The sequence below is a fragment of the Haematobia irritans genome, chromosome 5 (assembly GCF_050003625.1).
Source record: "Haematobia irritans isolate KBUSLIRL chromosome 5, ASM5000362v1, whole genome shotgun sequence".
NCBI classification, from domain to species: Eukaryota; Metazoa; Arthropoda; class Insecta; order Diptera; family Muscidae; genus Haematobia; species Haematobia irritans.
The window spans coordinates 400,309-416,970 of NC_134401.1; the positions used below are offsets into that span (position 1 = coordinate 400,309).

A 16,662-nucleotide genomic window follows, 5' to 3' on the forward strand; every position below is an offset into this window, starting at 1 on the left:
ACTTTTATTCGTCGATCATTTAATACCATGCTGTTTTTCGACGTCCACTACGTGGTTCATCTTCAATGCTTGTACGACCACGTTTAAATTCAGCAACCCAATTTTTTACTGCTGCATATGAAGGAGCACTTTCACCTAACACATTCACCATATCATTATGAATTTCTTGTCCCGATAAACCTTTTTTATGTAAACATTTAATGACAGCACGCATTTCTAATTTTTCCATTGTAAAAAAATTGCGGATGTGTCTTTTTTGAACACCTTTCTCTATATGAAGGACTTGCCAGATCGAAACAAAATTTAACATGTGTTCATAACAGAGATGGAAGTTTCCAAAACACTTCACTTTTTTCTGTTTATACCGCGCTTTTTGTGCTAGGCTAAGAAGTTTACGAACTGCCTTCGTATGTTTGCGGAGAAAAGAACATTTTAACCGTTTCACCGTCCAAAAATAACATTTTGCTCTTAAACAGGTTTGGTTGATCATATTCCTTATCTACGTGTATACAAAAATTATTAAAGTCAAAGAAACTTTCTCAAACTGCAGAAATGTTTACTAAAAAATAATAATTGAATTCAATTGGCTTTAGTGTCGTGGAGGTTCACGTTCTTTTTTAGTGTATCAAGTGATTTTTTTCAGTGTATTCTTTAGTAACAAATTCCTCCCTTTTGAAATATTTATTTTGCCAAACTATTGACACAGCACATACCGATTTTCCACAAGCCGGAAAGCTTTCGTGACCAAAGTTACTCATTGTATTTCACAACATTAATCGCAATAGCTTTTAGTATCTGGTCCTCGTTACTTGGTTAAGTCTTTATGTTCTCAACGCCAGTCAATTGAGCGAACACAGAAGCACATCGATGACCATAAGAACGGTGTTTTGTTTTGTATTCGTGTAGTCATAAATATGTGTATGTAGGTGTGTTTATGGTATTTTTTGCTTTCAAACGAAACGCAAACTTTTGGCAATCGTTTGTTTCCCAATGAAACGAAAAGAATCGACAATCAGTCAGTATGGTATCTATACGTTCGGCTTTCACAACATCCATCCATTGGAGTTCACGCAGAAAATTCTGTTTAGCTTTTCTAGTAGAATTGTGACGTGTTTCCATTATTCCTTCATCGTTTAAAACTGCGGTTACAAGAATTTTAGCTAATTTTTACCATTATTGCATGTACAAGGAATAATTCCTCCATATAAATGAAAATCCATATATACAATATTTGCACACGCACACACTCACATGCATATGTCACACACAATGAAAGCCTATAACGATCATGAATACGTGCTCCTATATGTTTGTTGCGTATAATAATATTCGGTCGAATGGCACCGGGCTAAAATACAACAACATCCATATAAAACAAAATAAATCCATCATGTATGACATGAATAATATACTATTTTAATATTGTGTGAAAAGTGAATGTAAAATTACTTTACTAATATAAATATATTTATGTTCATACGTGAGCACTATACAAAACGCTGTAGTATTGTCCATTAATGTACAAACATTTGTTGTATCCTTCGAAGAAAAGGAATTCAATGCATATTTGCTATTTAGGCTAATCGAAGTCTTTAATAGAACTACGTCTTAAATAATAATGACCAAATTGTATAAAATCTTTCGTGAAATCAGGGATGGAAAAGGTCCAGGCAGTGTTACAGTTGGAAATTTAAAAAAAGTCATTTGACAACAGAAGAGTAGCTGACAGTGGTTGAAATAGTATGCAATAAAACAACGGCGGAACAAACCAGGACACCATCTAGATTAGGTGTCCGTTGTGAAGCCATACGTGATTAACTTCTCTCTTATTAATGAGTGCTGTCCAATTCTATGTTTAGCTTAATGACAAGGGAACTCCTTTTTATAGCCGATTTGAAAGGGCGTTTCACATTTCAATGAAATGCTTTGAAACACTCAGCATCCACCGCTGAAAAACTTTTTGCAGTTTGGTCGAAACTGGGGTTGAACTTATGACCCTTTGTATGCAAGACGGGCAATTGCACCAAGGTGGCTTCCGCGTAAGGCGCACGGCGAATTCCCATTTATAAACATTGCTTTACATTTAATCATTTCCAAAAAAGTTGGCACCAAAAAAGTTGCAAAATGCGACTAAAGTCATACAACGGTAACACTGGGTCCAGGGCATTGATTACGAAATATTTTGTCTTTCTAATTCGTATTTCAATCGAAAGAAATTTGATTTTGGTTTCTCTATGTCGAATGGCAAGTCACTTCATATTTTGTTGTCGAGTACGAAACGAACATATACAATATGTGTCAAGAAATTGAATGAATTCTCAGGTCAGGTCAACCATAAAATATTTCATCCTGGAAAAATCGATATCGCTTATTTTGTGGTATGGTATGTCCATTTTGTGCAGATTCTACACTCAAGACAAAAAGTGATCCCTCTATTTCACTAAAGCCAATTTAACTTTATTTTAGTTCATGGTATTATTATTTATGTTTGCGTACGTTAGTTAAATGAACAAAAAAAAACGGGAAAAAATTATACACAAATGAAGCATAAAGATTTACTAAATTCGTAGTTTTCGCAAAATAGTTCATTATTTCTTTAAATTTGTAAATTTTACTACAAATTCGCCCAATGTGAACTTCGTATGGCACTAAAGACATTTTTGGAATTTTGAACTCCAATTTTTTCCTTCAAACTACAAAATTTTCTTTGCCAAGTAAAAAAATTAATTATGCCCAATAAATTTTCTTGAATTTGTCGAAAAATATTCACTTATTTTTGTGATATCGTTGTGATGATTTTAATTTAAATTTTCTAAAATTAACCAAAATTTTTCTTCCTGGTGGGTTCAGTGTATAAACAAACATCATATATGTGGGAGCCTCTGTAATGTAAAAATGTTATATATCTCGTACCTAAAGCAGGGAAACACCATATGACACCATATTGTATATGTTCCATCATGAATGGTGAAAAGGAAAGCGTTTAAATTATAGCATGAATTTCTATATAAACAAACAATTAATAGTGTTGTGATGCATTTTTATATATGAATGAATGAGTGAATCAAACAATATTTGCGCTACCAAAATATGTGGTACACATAGGTTCAATGTGAACTAAAGCAGAAGAAAAATTTCGTACGATTCCCAAAAATAGTACGAGTGAACTACTGCATGGTTAAAATGGTCATGATTTGGCACCAAAGATTTTTCCATAAAATTTTAGTCAATTTTTTCTTCTATGAGAGTAATTTCGGTGTAATTTCGTGAATTGCAGTTAAAAAGTACATCAGGGCATAGAATTTTCCTTGTTTTAACGACGCTTTGTGGAAATCCCAAAATGTGGAGTACAATTTAGTTAAATTTTCGCACAAGGTACTTCATTCTTGCTATAAAAAGTAAAATCAATAAAAAGTAAAACAGTTTTCTGTGTATTTACACTCAAAGAAATTTGGGAGCAATAAAACAATGAGGGACTGCCTTGATGAAATGATAGCTTCTCGTCTCCTCAGTATTCCCAAACTCTTATGGAAAAATGTTTGACCCTCATTTTGGTCAAATATTTGCCTAGTGTGACCATAGCCTTACAGATAAAAACTTATCCAAAAGAGCCTCTTAACACAACGTGACAAACAGTTTGGAATCCAAACTTTGGACACGTCTATAAAATGAAGGTACATGGTCAGTGAAAAAAAAATTGAATTGGGCTGAAAGCAAAGTTTAAATTTCTTTTGCTAGAGTTTTCGAATATTTGGTGGACCAAAAAAATATGTCGTGATGTATTTTTCATTTCACGGTTTCTTGTGTCCCAACTATAAGAATAGTTTTCTTTTTTCAGAAATGAAATTTTAGACAAACGATGTTTTCTTTTAGCTTGAAACCATTATTAAAATACAACTGAAATAGGTTAGAGAAAACCTTTGCCACGCTTGTACTAATTTATATTTTAAGACAATATCGCGTTTTGCTCGTGTCAAATTTTGTACAGAAATATAAGACGTTTTTGGTAAAATAGAATTGTAGTTCAACTCTTTTTTCTTACACGGTAGATACCGGTTCCTCAGAAATCAGATTTTTAGAAAAGCGTAAATTCTATGCTCCATAGAGCTCCTCCAATAAATTATATCTGGCCAAAGAATGTATTTTATATATTGATATATATGCATTCTTACTCACATTACTTGGATTAGCCTTCATTTTACGTTTCTGTTACCTCATTCTCTAGATCGGAAATTTGAGCAATCCTCCTCGTTAGCAATTCAAACAAAGAAACTGCGCATTTTACGGTGGCATTAACCGACGCTGCTGTATAAAAACACCGATGGTGCCATCCATTCCGCCAATAAATGTGTACATATTTCAGAATCCATTGTAACCACAGCAGACTGGATTGCATGATGGACAAACGTCATGACCCAACGAAAAATTAATAGAAAACAATAAAGAGAAAATATAATTATTTTTCTCCAAAAACCAAACACCATCTCCTCTATAATAGACATTTAAGACATCCAAGAGGTACCACAAACGGCTAGCAAAATAGGAAATTTCCTTAATAAATGTATTCATTTGCAAATCCTTATTCCGAAACTATGTGGGGACTTACGAGTTTGCTGTTCTTTTTCAATGTCCGTAGTTGACATCAGTAGACAAAGTGTTAATTTGATTGCTAAGTTTTTGTTGTTTTGCCTCGCATATCCATATTTTATGCTGGATGACGGCAAGGTTTGGTTAGGTATAGTTGTAGCCCGATATTTCAGGCTAACCTAGACCATTCAGTCCATTGTGATACCACAGTGGTAAACTTCTGTCTTATCACAGAGTGCTGCCCCATTCTATGTTAAGCTCAATGACAAGGGACCTCCTTTTTATAGCCGAATCCGAACGGTGTTTCACATTGCAGTGAAACCACTTAGAAAAGCTTTGAAACCCTCAGAAATGTGACCAGCATTACAAAGATGGGATAATCCACCGCTGAAAAACTTTTTGGTGTTTCGTCGAAACTGGATTTGAACCAACGACCACGATGGCTCCCTGGATGACGGCAAAATCCTTTCCTTAAGGACGGATCCTTAAGGAAAGGATTTAAAGTATATGTCGGTATGAAATAAAACAAATATCTGTATATGGGAATCGAACGATACATATCTCGCCATAATTTCTTCCTATAAAAATTCTTTCGATAATTCTACCTATTCTTTTGATAAAAAATGTAACTTCACCCCATTTCTGATGACATTGAAATTATTTGCAAATGCGGTCAATGGAAAATTCTACTCACATTTCTTGATAGACTATATTGAAAAGCAATAGAAAACGGAAGTTTCAAACGAATCATAAAATTTCCTCCGTGACACATATGGGTTCGTCTCATACTTTCCCTTCGGAGAATCTATTACACACAATATCAATTTAAAATAATTGATTATGAATTGAAAGTATGCAGAAGTTGGAAGGACTATGACGATTTTTCAATCGCCATAACAAATAGAGAAATGTGTTGAGTGAAGGAGAAGGAGTGACAAACGCACACGCACATAGTAAACCATAAATAGGGGACAGAATGTTGGAGGTCGATTTTTGAGGTGCGTCCTTTAATTGTAGGGATGAATATTAAAACGGTTGTTATGAATGTCGTTACGAATGGCAACCAGACGGAAAGTTTGCGCCATAAAGCGTTCATGGCAAATCCAGTTGAGACTGACCCCGACCTTCCTCCCATAGTTATTAGATTTACAAAGTTCGAACAACAATATGATATCACCATAGGGTACTGCGGAAAATTGGTGGGAGACCTAGAAAGGAATAGTGTTGAGAGTGTGCCAATGTAGATTTTACCAAAAAAAAAAAAATAAATAATTTGAAATTGGTGTTTTGTTTTTCTATTTCAATTATTCCGGATTCGAAGGTTTGATAAAAATTGGCGATAATTTCCTTAATGTACACATCCGTGTGTTTTGTTACTCCATTGTAGGTGAATAATCAAAAAGAAAAAAAAAACAACTATTTCTAGTACAAGTTTCATGTCCTGCTCTGAAGGATATATAAATTGAACGTATATTGCTTCCTTTGCCAACTGTGAATGCGACTGACATGCTTTGTGACTGATATACTTCAATAATTCATGTATGTCCAAGATCCACCAACCTGTTGCTACTTGGTGTAACCTTATTCACTTCGTCCTCACGTAGCCAACAAGATATGAGAATCTGAATTGCTGTTAGCCAATTGTACTGCCAGTGACAGCTTAAACCTGTTTGTTATGTCCACCAGCTTTTAGTTGGATTAGAATCTTTGAATTGGTTAGACATCCTTTCAGTTTTAATTGTAGTTAAGTATTGGTCAAAATAATTTCAAATAGAATAAAGCAGGAAAAGTATGAACTTATGTTTATGCAAATGGACTGAAATCTGTTAAATATAAAATAGCTATTAAATTTTTCGCAAATCTCGATTTCCGTTGAAAATGAAAAGCAAAATTGGTTATACACGTAGTAAAAGTTTCAAAGAAATGCTGAGCTACAATCATGAAAGGTAATTTCAATTTCAGAGATATGCGTTTTCAGTTTCAATAAAAAGTAAACTCTTGTGAATAGAATTTCATTTGTAAATTTGCGTAAATATCTTTTGATTTTAGTGATGATCAACCTGATTTGGGTCTATCAAATTCCAACTTCACTGCAAGTTCAAATTCTAGTCTTTCTTCGGGCGGTGGATTGGAAAGTCCATCGACGTCAATGGAACAAATGGGAGGTGTGGGTGTTAACACATCCACAACTGGCACAGCATCTACACATCCGCATCAACAACATATTCACCAGCACCAGCATAGTCACCAAGACTCCTTTCATGGCAGCATGGGTGGTTCTTCGAATGCAAGCTTCTGGGGTGGTCCTGGTGTCAGTGGTCAAATGGCAAGACATTGGAACTTTGAGAGTGACGAAGAGGATGATCTCATCAATGAAGCCGACTGGAGTTCCAATGTCGCTGCAGAGGTATTAGCAGCTTTAACAGACGCGGAAAAGAAGAGGCAGGAAATTATAAATGGTAAGTAGGGGTGTAACAGAAATATTTGCAAGACCATTGGAATGCTGTGATCTCTTTCTTTTGCAGAAATCTATCAAACGGAACGTAGCCATGTACGAACACTGAAGCTTTTGGAGCGTTTATTTTTTTATCCCCTACAAGAAAGCGGCTTACTTTCGCAAGATCATTTACAACTACTCTTCCCACCATCGCTGCTAACACTTTGCGATCTGCACGGATCATTTGAGCAAAAGATCAAGCAACGTCGCATAGATCATTCATATATTGTAAATAACATTGGTGACTTACTTGCCGGCATGTTCGATGGCAAATCTGGAGAAGAACTGCGAGAATTTGCCGCTCAATTCTGTGCACGCCAACAAATAGCATTAGAAGCGCTAAAGGAGAAGCGTCGCAAGGATGAGCAGTTACAAAAATTGCTTTCAAAAGCAGAATCCCATAAAGCATGTCGCCGTTTGCAATTGAAGGACTTGTTGCCTACGGTCTTGCAGCGCCTAACCAAATATCCTTTGTTATTCGAAAATTTGTACAAAGTAACGGTTCGTGTAGTACCAGAGGATATATCAGAGGCTGAGGCTATACAAAAAGCATTGGAATCGTCAAAGAAGATACTGGTCGATGTAAATCAGGCGGTAAAGACGGCTGAAGATGCACACAAGTATGACAAATATAATATGCAACAATTAACTACCATATTAATGATGTCGATATATTTTTTCTTAGATTGCAAAATATTCAGCGTAAATTGGATAAATCAACTTTCGATAAAGATGAATTTAAGGTGGGAATAAAATGAAGTATTTTTGATGATTATTTTTCTATATACTGTTCCAAATTTTTTTCTTGCTTTTTTATTTTAGAATTTGGATCTAACTCAATACCGTTTGATACACGATGGTAGTTTGACCATGAAGAAGAACCCAAGTATCCAATTGCATGGTCTATTATTCGAGACAATGATTGTGCTGCTAACTAAACAGGTAATTATAAAAACGTTTTCAAAAGGTTAATAACTTCATAATATATGTGTACAAATTCGCATTATTTACAGGACGACAAGTATTCATTGAAATATTTGCATGCTCCACGAAATACAGAAGTCAATAATAAACCCGTCAGCCCCATAATGAGCATTGATTCGGAGACTTTGGTACGCCAAGAGGCTGCCGATAAGAACTCATTTTTCCTTATTAAAACTAAAACATCACAAATGTTAGAGCTCAGAGCCCCTAGCAGTTCAGAATGTAAAACGTAAGTACTTTTTATTTTTCTTATCTTCATTTTTTACATAATAATTGAAAAACAAAATCCTTTTAAGGAATTTTATTTATAATTATTTGTACTTGTTACCATAAACTAAAGTCGATAAATATCCTGATAGAGGTGTGAAGAAAGCGTATAGCAATCTAGGAGAATACATCATAAGTGCAAATATAAGTAGTATTGCCATATCGAGTTTCGATAAAGTTGCGTTTCTTGGAGAAAACCATCGTGATGCAATGGTTAGCATGTTGTGGGTTCAGTCCCAGTTTTGGCCGAAAAGTCGTGACGTGTGTCAAAGTGTTTCACACATGTGACATGCCTATAAAAATTATTTCTTTTGTATATAATCCATAATATCGCTGCCCAGGTGTTTATCCAAGGTATAAGTGCAAGTCGTGTTTGTGTTGCCAAATATAATTTGACCTTTTGATATGTTTACATTAGGATATTATTGAAGAGTAGTGGTATAATAAATTATTTTAGTGATGTTTTTCGAAACTAATTTGCCCTACCAATATATTCATATTTTTGACCACTTATTTTTTATTTTATTTTCTCGATTTTGTAATTTGAAGCCATGGGCCATTCTGTCTGCCGATAAAGGGTTGTGTAATAACACTCAACATTTTGTTAAAATAAATAACATTTTATTTATGTATTGATTATTTTATTCTTGTAATAAATACAAGATATGACTGCTTTTATTTTCTCAATACTCTGGCTATTACAGAAATTCCAGGCGAGAGAATATAAGAGAATATTTTTCAACGTTAATTGGGTAGATTGGAGTTGCCTATTTTGGATTTAAAAGTTCTCGTTTCCTGTTGATGTAGTTCCTGTATTATATTTTTGTTCTGATCACATATTTCCAATAAAGAGTCGATAGTTAAAGATGATATGCATATATTTTTTGCAGTTGTATCATTTCCTGTACGAATGGAATGCCACATAGCACTTCCCAATCAGCGTATTGTGGGATGAAGAAGTTTTGAGCATTATAACTCATGTGTCGTTCTTCGTAAAATTTGAGAGTGCGATGTTACAACACTGCACAGGGTACAACCATACAAGGCATTTACATTCCCTCTTTCCATATCCACTTTTTCCTTAAAGGAGGGTATAAAGTTCTAGTTTAGCTGCTAAAATCGCCCCTTTTTCATGATTACTTTTCTTTAATAATTCATTTTAAAGAATATTAACTTTATGAAGTTGCTTTGGGCTATTCCCCATCGAGTTATAATAAAATTTGCATCAAAGAGGTATAATTTTATTCTGTTTTTGCAGATATGTTTTTGATTCTAGCGGCTAAACTCTAACTTAATATCCACCTTAAACTAAGTACATTTCTTTAATACAATCATATATAATTGATGGCACCTTAGAACCCCTTGGCCAATAAAACTTCAGAAACATTATCTGAATTCTAATTCTCGGAAAAAGAAAAACTTTCTTCCAGAATTCGAAGTACGGATTCGATGAAGAGTAGTTCGGTAAGCGTAAAAAGCGTTTATATATTTTAATTAGTATTTTGGAAGAAAAAAGAAAAAAAATATTTATATTTGGTTGCACGAAAAATTCTATTTGTTATGAGTAGGTTTTTGGTATCTTCTTAATGAGTTAATTAAAAATATGTTTCAAAATATAAAGAATTAGCTCTGAAAATATTAACACTCACATTTTTTCTTCATCCCAAAATAAGACATTACGACATTAAAACATTCCCAGCAAAAACTCTCATTACCCGGTAATCTTGTAGGTAAGCCTATTTAAAAATTAATAACCACTTATTAATTGGCATCGCTTCGGATTACATTTACATACGTATGTCCTAGAAGGAAAGTACTTCTCCCCAGGCATACTTTCGGTCATAAAATAAGTAGTGCATTTAAAGCATATAATCACCTAATATGTAATGACTTACACGCAATTTAATTTCACACTTAAAATAGAAATAAATGTAGGTTGTTTAAGTGAGTTGGATTCGTGAATTACGTTATAATATATCCAATAGCCAATTCACATAAGGTTCGAAATCTACTAAAAGTGGATTTTAAGTCTCTTTTTTTATAAGGCTAATGGCATTTGAAATTTAGTTTAAGCGCATTTTGGAAGTGTAATGTGAATGACGTATAAGAAAGCATTTATTTAAAACATAATATGATAATGTCACTAAACACAATTATAATGAAATATTTGTGATAAAAATTTCTTAACGGAAAAATATAAGTGCTCGATTATGTGAATAATTATACCTAATGGTACCATCATTTATTCTATTTTATTAATTCGTTAACTACAACTGCCTAAAAATTTGAGAATAACAATTCGAAAATTACCGAGAAGTATATATTTTTGTCATACAAGTTAGTCATTATAACTCGCCGCAATGTAATGCAACGTGTAATGACAGCTTTACTCCTGGTAATGTAAATTGTAATGAGATGTGGTTACCTAGGTTTTGCTGGGTTATTTTTTCAACCCATAGATATTAACGCAAACTAATTTTCTGTGTAATATAAGAAGACCTATAGTGTATTTACAATATTTTTAGAACAAAATATGAGCTATAGAACCTAATGTATACAAAATGTTTAAAGAATTTTACTTAAAAATATTTTTTATTTCGATTTTAACATTGAACTACTGATGAGGTGATATTTTTTGCATATATGTATACTTTTGGTTACGGTGAACTCTGTGCATATTTTTATTAACTCAATTGATACATCCAACTATGTCAAGAACATTTCAAACTGTGAATATTAAAATATTTTCAATGGATATTAACTCAATAGATCTATAGGTCTACGACAATGTCAGGAATATTTTAAGTTGAAAATTTGAATATAAATAAGAGTAATGCCTGAAAAGTTATTGTAATGCTATATATACCAACAATATATTGTTTAGGGTTATCAACAAAATCGAGAATTTAAAATGTGTGTTTTAGACTAAAAAATATTTACAATAGGGAGAACATGTCTATTATTTAAGATAACATAATGAACGCAAATCATTACTGCATCAAAGAAGATGCAGTAATGAATAAGGGAGGAACTACTTCTGCCAAAACGACCGAATAACAAATTTTGACAAACATATTCTTAAACGTGAAGAATACGTTATGCCAATGGCCACTGTTGCGTATGATCAACGAAAATTAACCGCCACCTAGTCCGAGTTGGCAATCGTAATTATTTTCACAATTTCCATGTCTTCATTTTTATTTCAACCACAATACAATATTTGATTTGTTATATGTAAATTGGCACAATTTTACGTTACACACTGCGACGATGCATTAGGATGAAATGAAATCGATATGTGAAGATTTCTTTGACCCTCAGAGATCCAATAAATTCCAAGGTGGATATGGAAGCTACTTTTTCTCGTTTAATATTCCAGGTTAGTTTTGAAGACTTATTTTGTTTTTGAAATTCAAACATTTATTTAATCCCCCTTGGGGCAGCGCAAAAAAGACAGTATTAACGAAATTAACAAATATCATTAAAAAAATCGAGCTGCACTTTCACATCATCGCTGATATAACAATGAGTACATTATCAATCACGCTTAAATACATTCACAATAATCAAATGAAATCACACTGAGACTTAGAAAAAAAGATAACGTTTCAGAATATGTTGTCGTATTGTTAATTGTATTTATAATTTTACTATATAGAAGAAAGAACAGAAATTTCGGGGAATTCCCGGGATTTTACCATATTCTCCCTACCGATCTACCGGGGGTTTAATGGAGAAGCGAGGCAATTGTTCTGCACAATATTGGTCTTTTGTTCCATTTAGTTAGTAGATTTAGTCTTAATCGAGAGGAATATAATACTCTGGCTAAAATGTAAGGTGAAAAATGTTTATTTATTCCTCTAAATGAATTTGATCCCGTCCGATAAAATGTACTTTGGTAAAAGTTTTTTCCGATCCTTGAAACATGTCAAATAATCATTTTCCTCCGTTAACGCCATTATTGCCTTCTTCGATTCAGTTATCTCCTCAATCGACTCGAAATGCGTTCCCCGGAATGGTCTCTTAAGTTCTACAAAGTCACACAGAGCCAATCAGACGAAAATTGTGCTTGCTGGAAGATATCGGCAAAATGGTTACAAAGAACGGCTGCAGTGTGTGGCTGTGCATCGAAAAATGCACTATTGGTCGTTTGGCAAACACATGCCTTAATAACTGCAGATAATGACAATCCGGCCTGTTCCCATAATCGTAATCGCCAAAAATTTGCGATTTCTCCAATTAGACTTGTTCCGGTCATTGAAAATCGCAAACATTTTCCGATTTCAAACCGATGAGACTTGCATCTGCGAATTCAAAACAAATTAATCAATTTTTCAAAGGTATTGTGAAACTTGTATAAAGCATGCTTAACAATTAATTGCTATATGTCTTGGCAGTAAATCAAAAATATAAAATATCGAAATAATGTACTTGTAAAGTAATTATCGCGTATATTTTGGAGCGACCCATTTCGACACAATCTACTGAAGGGAAGTTTTGCGATTCGCATATCGTGTTCCAAATATTACGATTTTATTTAGAAACTGGTGAGAAAGGATCTCAATGCAACACTGAGTTGCGTGGCGCCATAATTATTTTGTAATTTGCTAATTTTCGCTAATTTTGCGGCGTCGAAGTAATTCGAAATAGGCAATTGCATTCAAAAAAAGCCATTCCTTGTAACTTACAGATTCATTTATTGTTTTCTTTGTCAAAAAAAATTGCTGGACTAAAATGTTTTTTCTTTAACAGCTGATTTTAACAGCTATGACATATTTTGGAATTGAAATTTTGCGATTTTCAATTCCATACGCTTTCGCGTGATTTCCGGAACAAGCAATTCTAAATCGGACGATTTTATTTTCGATACGAATCGCAAAATTTTGTGAAATTGGGTAAAGGCCTGAATGACTTGAAATTTGCTTCAGCAGATGTCATTAACAGACCTGCCAAGACAAGAATAAAATGCAATGTAAAGCCAGCGAAGTTTAATGTTAAATTTTAAATTCCACCTTAAAACCGTTGTCAATTGTCAAGTTCGCATTATTGCGCTGCATTCTTCCACACGCAAAGAAGGAATATGATCACCCCAGACATGTTTCAAGAGCAAAATGTTATTTTTGGAAGGTGAACATGGAACATTTTCGATGCACCGCCTCACACTGAAGTTCTTTGTAACCATTTTGTCAATAATATCTTCCAGCAAGCACAATTTTCGATTTGATTTGGCTCCGTGTGACTTCATAGAACTTAAGAGACCATTCCGGGGAATGCGTTTCGAGTCGATTGAGGAGATAACTGAATCGAAGAAGGCAATGATGGCTAGAGTTGAAATTTCTTATAATAAAAAATTAGATCATTCTAAAGTGATTAAAACAGTATTTTTTGTGTGAACATATGTTAATATAACTACAATTGTTAGCATCAGAATCCGACCGAAACCCATTTTTTTATAAATTGACCACGCTTCTGGTTTTAGTTAAACACAGGGTTCAATTTATGGTTGTGCAAAATAAACTTAAAAAAATTGTTTTGAAAATAACCTATTAACATATCTTAATGCTCTTTCTCATGTTAATCTCTGAAAACCGAAAAATTAAATCAATTCAATTGTTATAAAGGGTTATTAGTATAAAGCATTCCATGGCTAGAAATATTGAGGACAAGGAAAAGCATACTTCTGTGGTTAAACACAATATTTATTATTCATACCATTTTATTTATTTAGCTCTCCTGAAAAATTTGATTGGCCGACATCGGTAGTTACCTTAGTAAACCGCAAACTTTTCTTAGCCCAACTCATTGTTGTAGAAATAAATTTCCACATTTATATCGTCTTTGCCGGTATTTTACGTACCCAAGAATGTAAATAAAACTGTCAAGAGAAATAAGTAAACGATAAAAATTCCCAGAGCATAATTTGAGAGATATGTTTTTACTCTCTTCATAATACTCACAGATTTCTGTTATATGCATCCTTACACAAACGGAAGTTTCACCATCAATTGTTGTGTTTCTGTGGTTTTACATCTCTCGAACTACTGTCGAACACTTTCGTAAGTATCACATGCGAATGTATGGTGTGTAAGGCGTTCATTCTTGGTGTCTCCACAACGAGGAAAACTTGTATACAAAATATACCAACCGTATCTCTATTTCCATAGGTGTTTCAGTATTCATTTGTCACCTAACATAACCGCTTCGTTGTTTCGGAAGTCGTGTGTGTATGTGTTTTTTTTTTTTTTTCAAGTTAAGTCGCGCGCTTCCCATTTGTTTTTGTGTGTTGTTTTTTATTTTTTTGTTCTTGTTTTTGTGATTATTAAATTGCCCTGAAAAAGCTAATCATTTTAGTTTTGTTTATACCATCACCATTTATGGTAATAATTCATTAATTGTCAGCCGCTATGTAATTTCGTTGTTACGGTGGAGTCCTTGCAATTCACCTTATAAGGAAATTGTTAATAGATATCAACATAAAAGCGCACGCATACAAACCCACGGGCAGCCATAAAAAGAAACAAACACTCAATCTCAAACGTGTTTAATAGAAAAAGCGCCGCCACGCGAATCAAATTGATTACAACAACAAAAACATAATTGGAATGTTATTGGCAATATTCTGAATATATTGCAAATAATTATTTTCCCAATTTTTTGCGAATAAAAATAGTAATAATAATCAGAATCAGCAACTGTTGTGCGGTAAAACAAGTGTTTGCAACATCAAAGACAAATCCAAATCGACAAAAACTACGTACATTTTCGATTGCCTTGTTGAAATTCCCGGAAATAAGTCAAGGCATAATCGAATTAATATCCATAGAATAAATTGTAGTCACAAATAGGAATATTGTATAGTTTTGCCTGGCGATTGGGATTCAATTGTTTGAGTTTATAAAAATTGTTCAACTTTGAGTTCAAATTAAAAGACAGTCTCGGAGTGTGTGTATTTGCTGAGAACCACATCTACAAGGGAAATGGAGATTTATTTTGTTACTTTATTTAAATCCTTTTTATAATTACAAATTAAACGCATTTATAAATAAAAAGTGCTAGAAGCTAAGGCTTAAAAAATAGATATAATACTGAAGTATAGAAAAACTACTGGAGGAGAGTCATACTAGCAAGTGATAACTGAATTTGTGAAATTACTCAGAAATAATAGCAAGCGGTATTAGCCCGAAGATATAGTAAACCTAGAGAAAGCAAGGCGACATATTTTTATGGAAATAAAAAAATTTTTCCGAGAATAAACTATTCTTATTTTCCCGGATAACAATTTCAAATCTAAATACAAGCTACATGAGCCTCTATGATGCAATGATTGGCATACCCGCCTCGCATACAAAGGGTCATGGATGCAATCGAAAATGGGACCGAACACGAAAATTTTTTCAGCGGTGGTTATCCCCCCGGGGGTTACGCCATTCGGACTCGGCTATAAAAACCAAGGGCGTAATAGGGCAGTACTCAATAGTTCACCTCCTACACCCTCAAAAAAAATCGCTTCTGTAACATATACTCCCAAACATATTTTGCTTCAAGCATATAAACTTTTGGGTATTGCCCAAACATTTATATATTTGATTTCTTCCAATATATAATATGTTTGAAAGCATATTGGTCTAAACAATATAATATGTTTGGGTAGTCGAAGTTCCAAACATTTTGTATTTTTCCCATCCAAATTCAATAATGTTGTCTTCCAAAAAACTATATGTTCTTATGTGAACATATAATATGTTTGGAAACATTTTGAACCCAAAAATATTATATGCTTAGAAGAATTTTCTCCCAAAGAAGATTGTGCTCAATTTTTTTTTTCTGCCTAATTGTATATTCCCTCACATTTTTCTCACTTCCACGAGTTTTTAGCACCTTTTTCTGTAATACAAACATTTTAGAAGAAATTATTATATTTTATATTTTTTTTAATTTTACCTTTTGCCGGACGGGGATTCGAACAGCGGACCACACAGTTTGTAAGCCAGCACACTAACCACGGGCCTACGTAGCTGTTATGGTCATCAAGAGATAATTATCGTTATAAGTTATATTTATATAGCATAGCTTGCGGCGCCCACGAGCCGATGCAAACATAACATTGTTTAACAACATAACATTGTTAAACATACATTTGTTGGCAGCGTGGAGCAGTGGTTGGTCGTCCGCCTTGCGTGACAGGGGACCTGAGTTCGATCCCTGCTTCGACCAACACCATTTTTTTTTTTAATATATTTTTTAACATATATTCCAGATACGTTCGGAAGTTCCCGAAAAGGTGTTCAGCACTACATACTATTATATTAAATTTTTACTACGAAATT

The 16,662-nt window shown here is 33.6% G+C and overlaps 1 protein-coding gene across 4 annotated transcripts in view; it reads left to right on the forward strand.

The window, feature by feature from the left end:
- RhoGEF2 (Rho guanine nucleotide exchange factor 2) overlaps positions 1–16,662 on the forward strand; it is a 100,306-nt gene that overhangs the window by 65,214 nt on the left and 18,430 nt on the right. For all 4 annotated transcript variants that reach the window (XM_075312303.1, XM_075312302.1, XM_075312304.1 and 1 more), the window contains 5 exons: positions 6,637–7,046; positions 7,113–7,704; positions 7,770–7,827; positions 7,907–8,026; positions 8,098–8,297. In XM_075312303.1, coding sequence (XP_075168418.1) covers positions 6,637–7,046; positions 7,113–7,704; positions 7,770–7,827; positions 7,907–8,026; positions 8,098–8,297 — 1,380 coding nt within the window. The remainder of the gene's footprint in view (positions 1–6,636; positions 7,047–7,112; positions 7,705–7,769; positions 7,828–7,906; positions 8,027–8,097; positions 8,298–16,662) is intronic.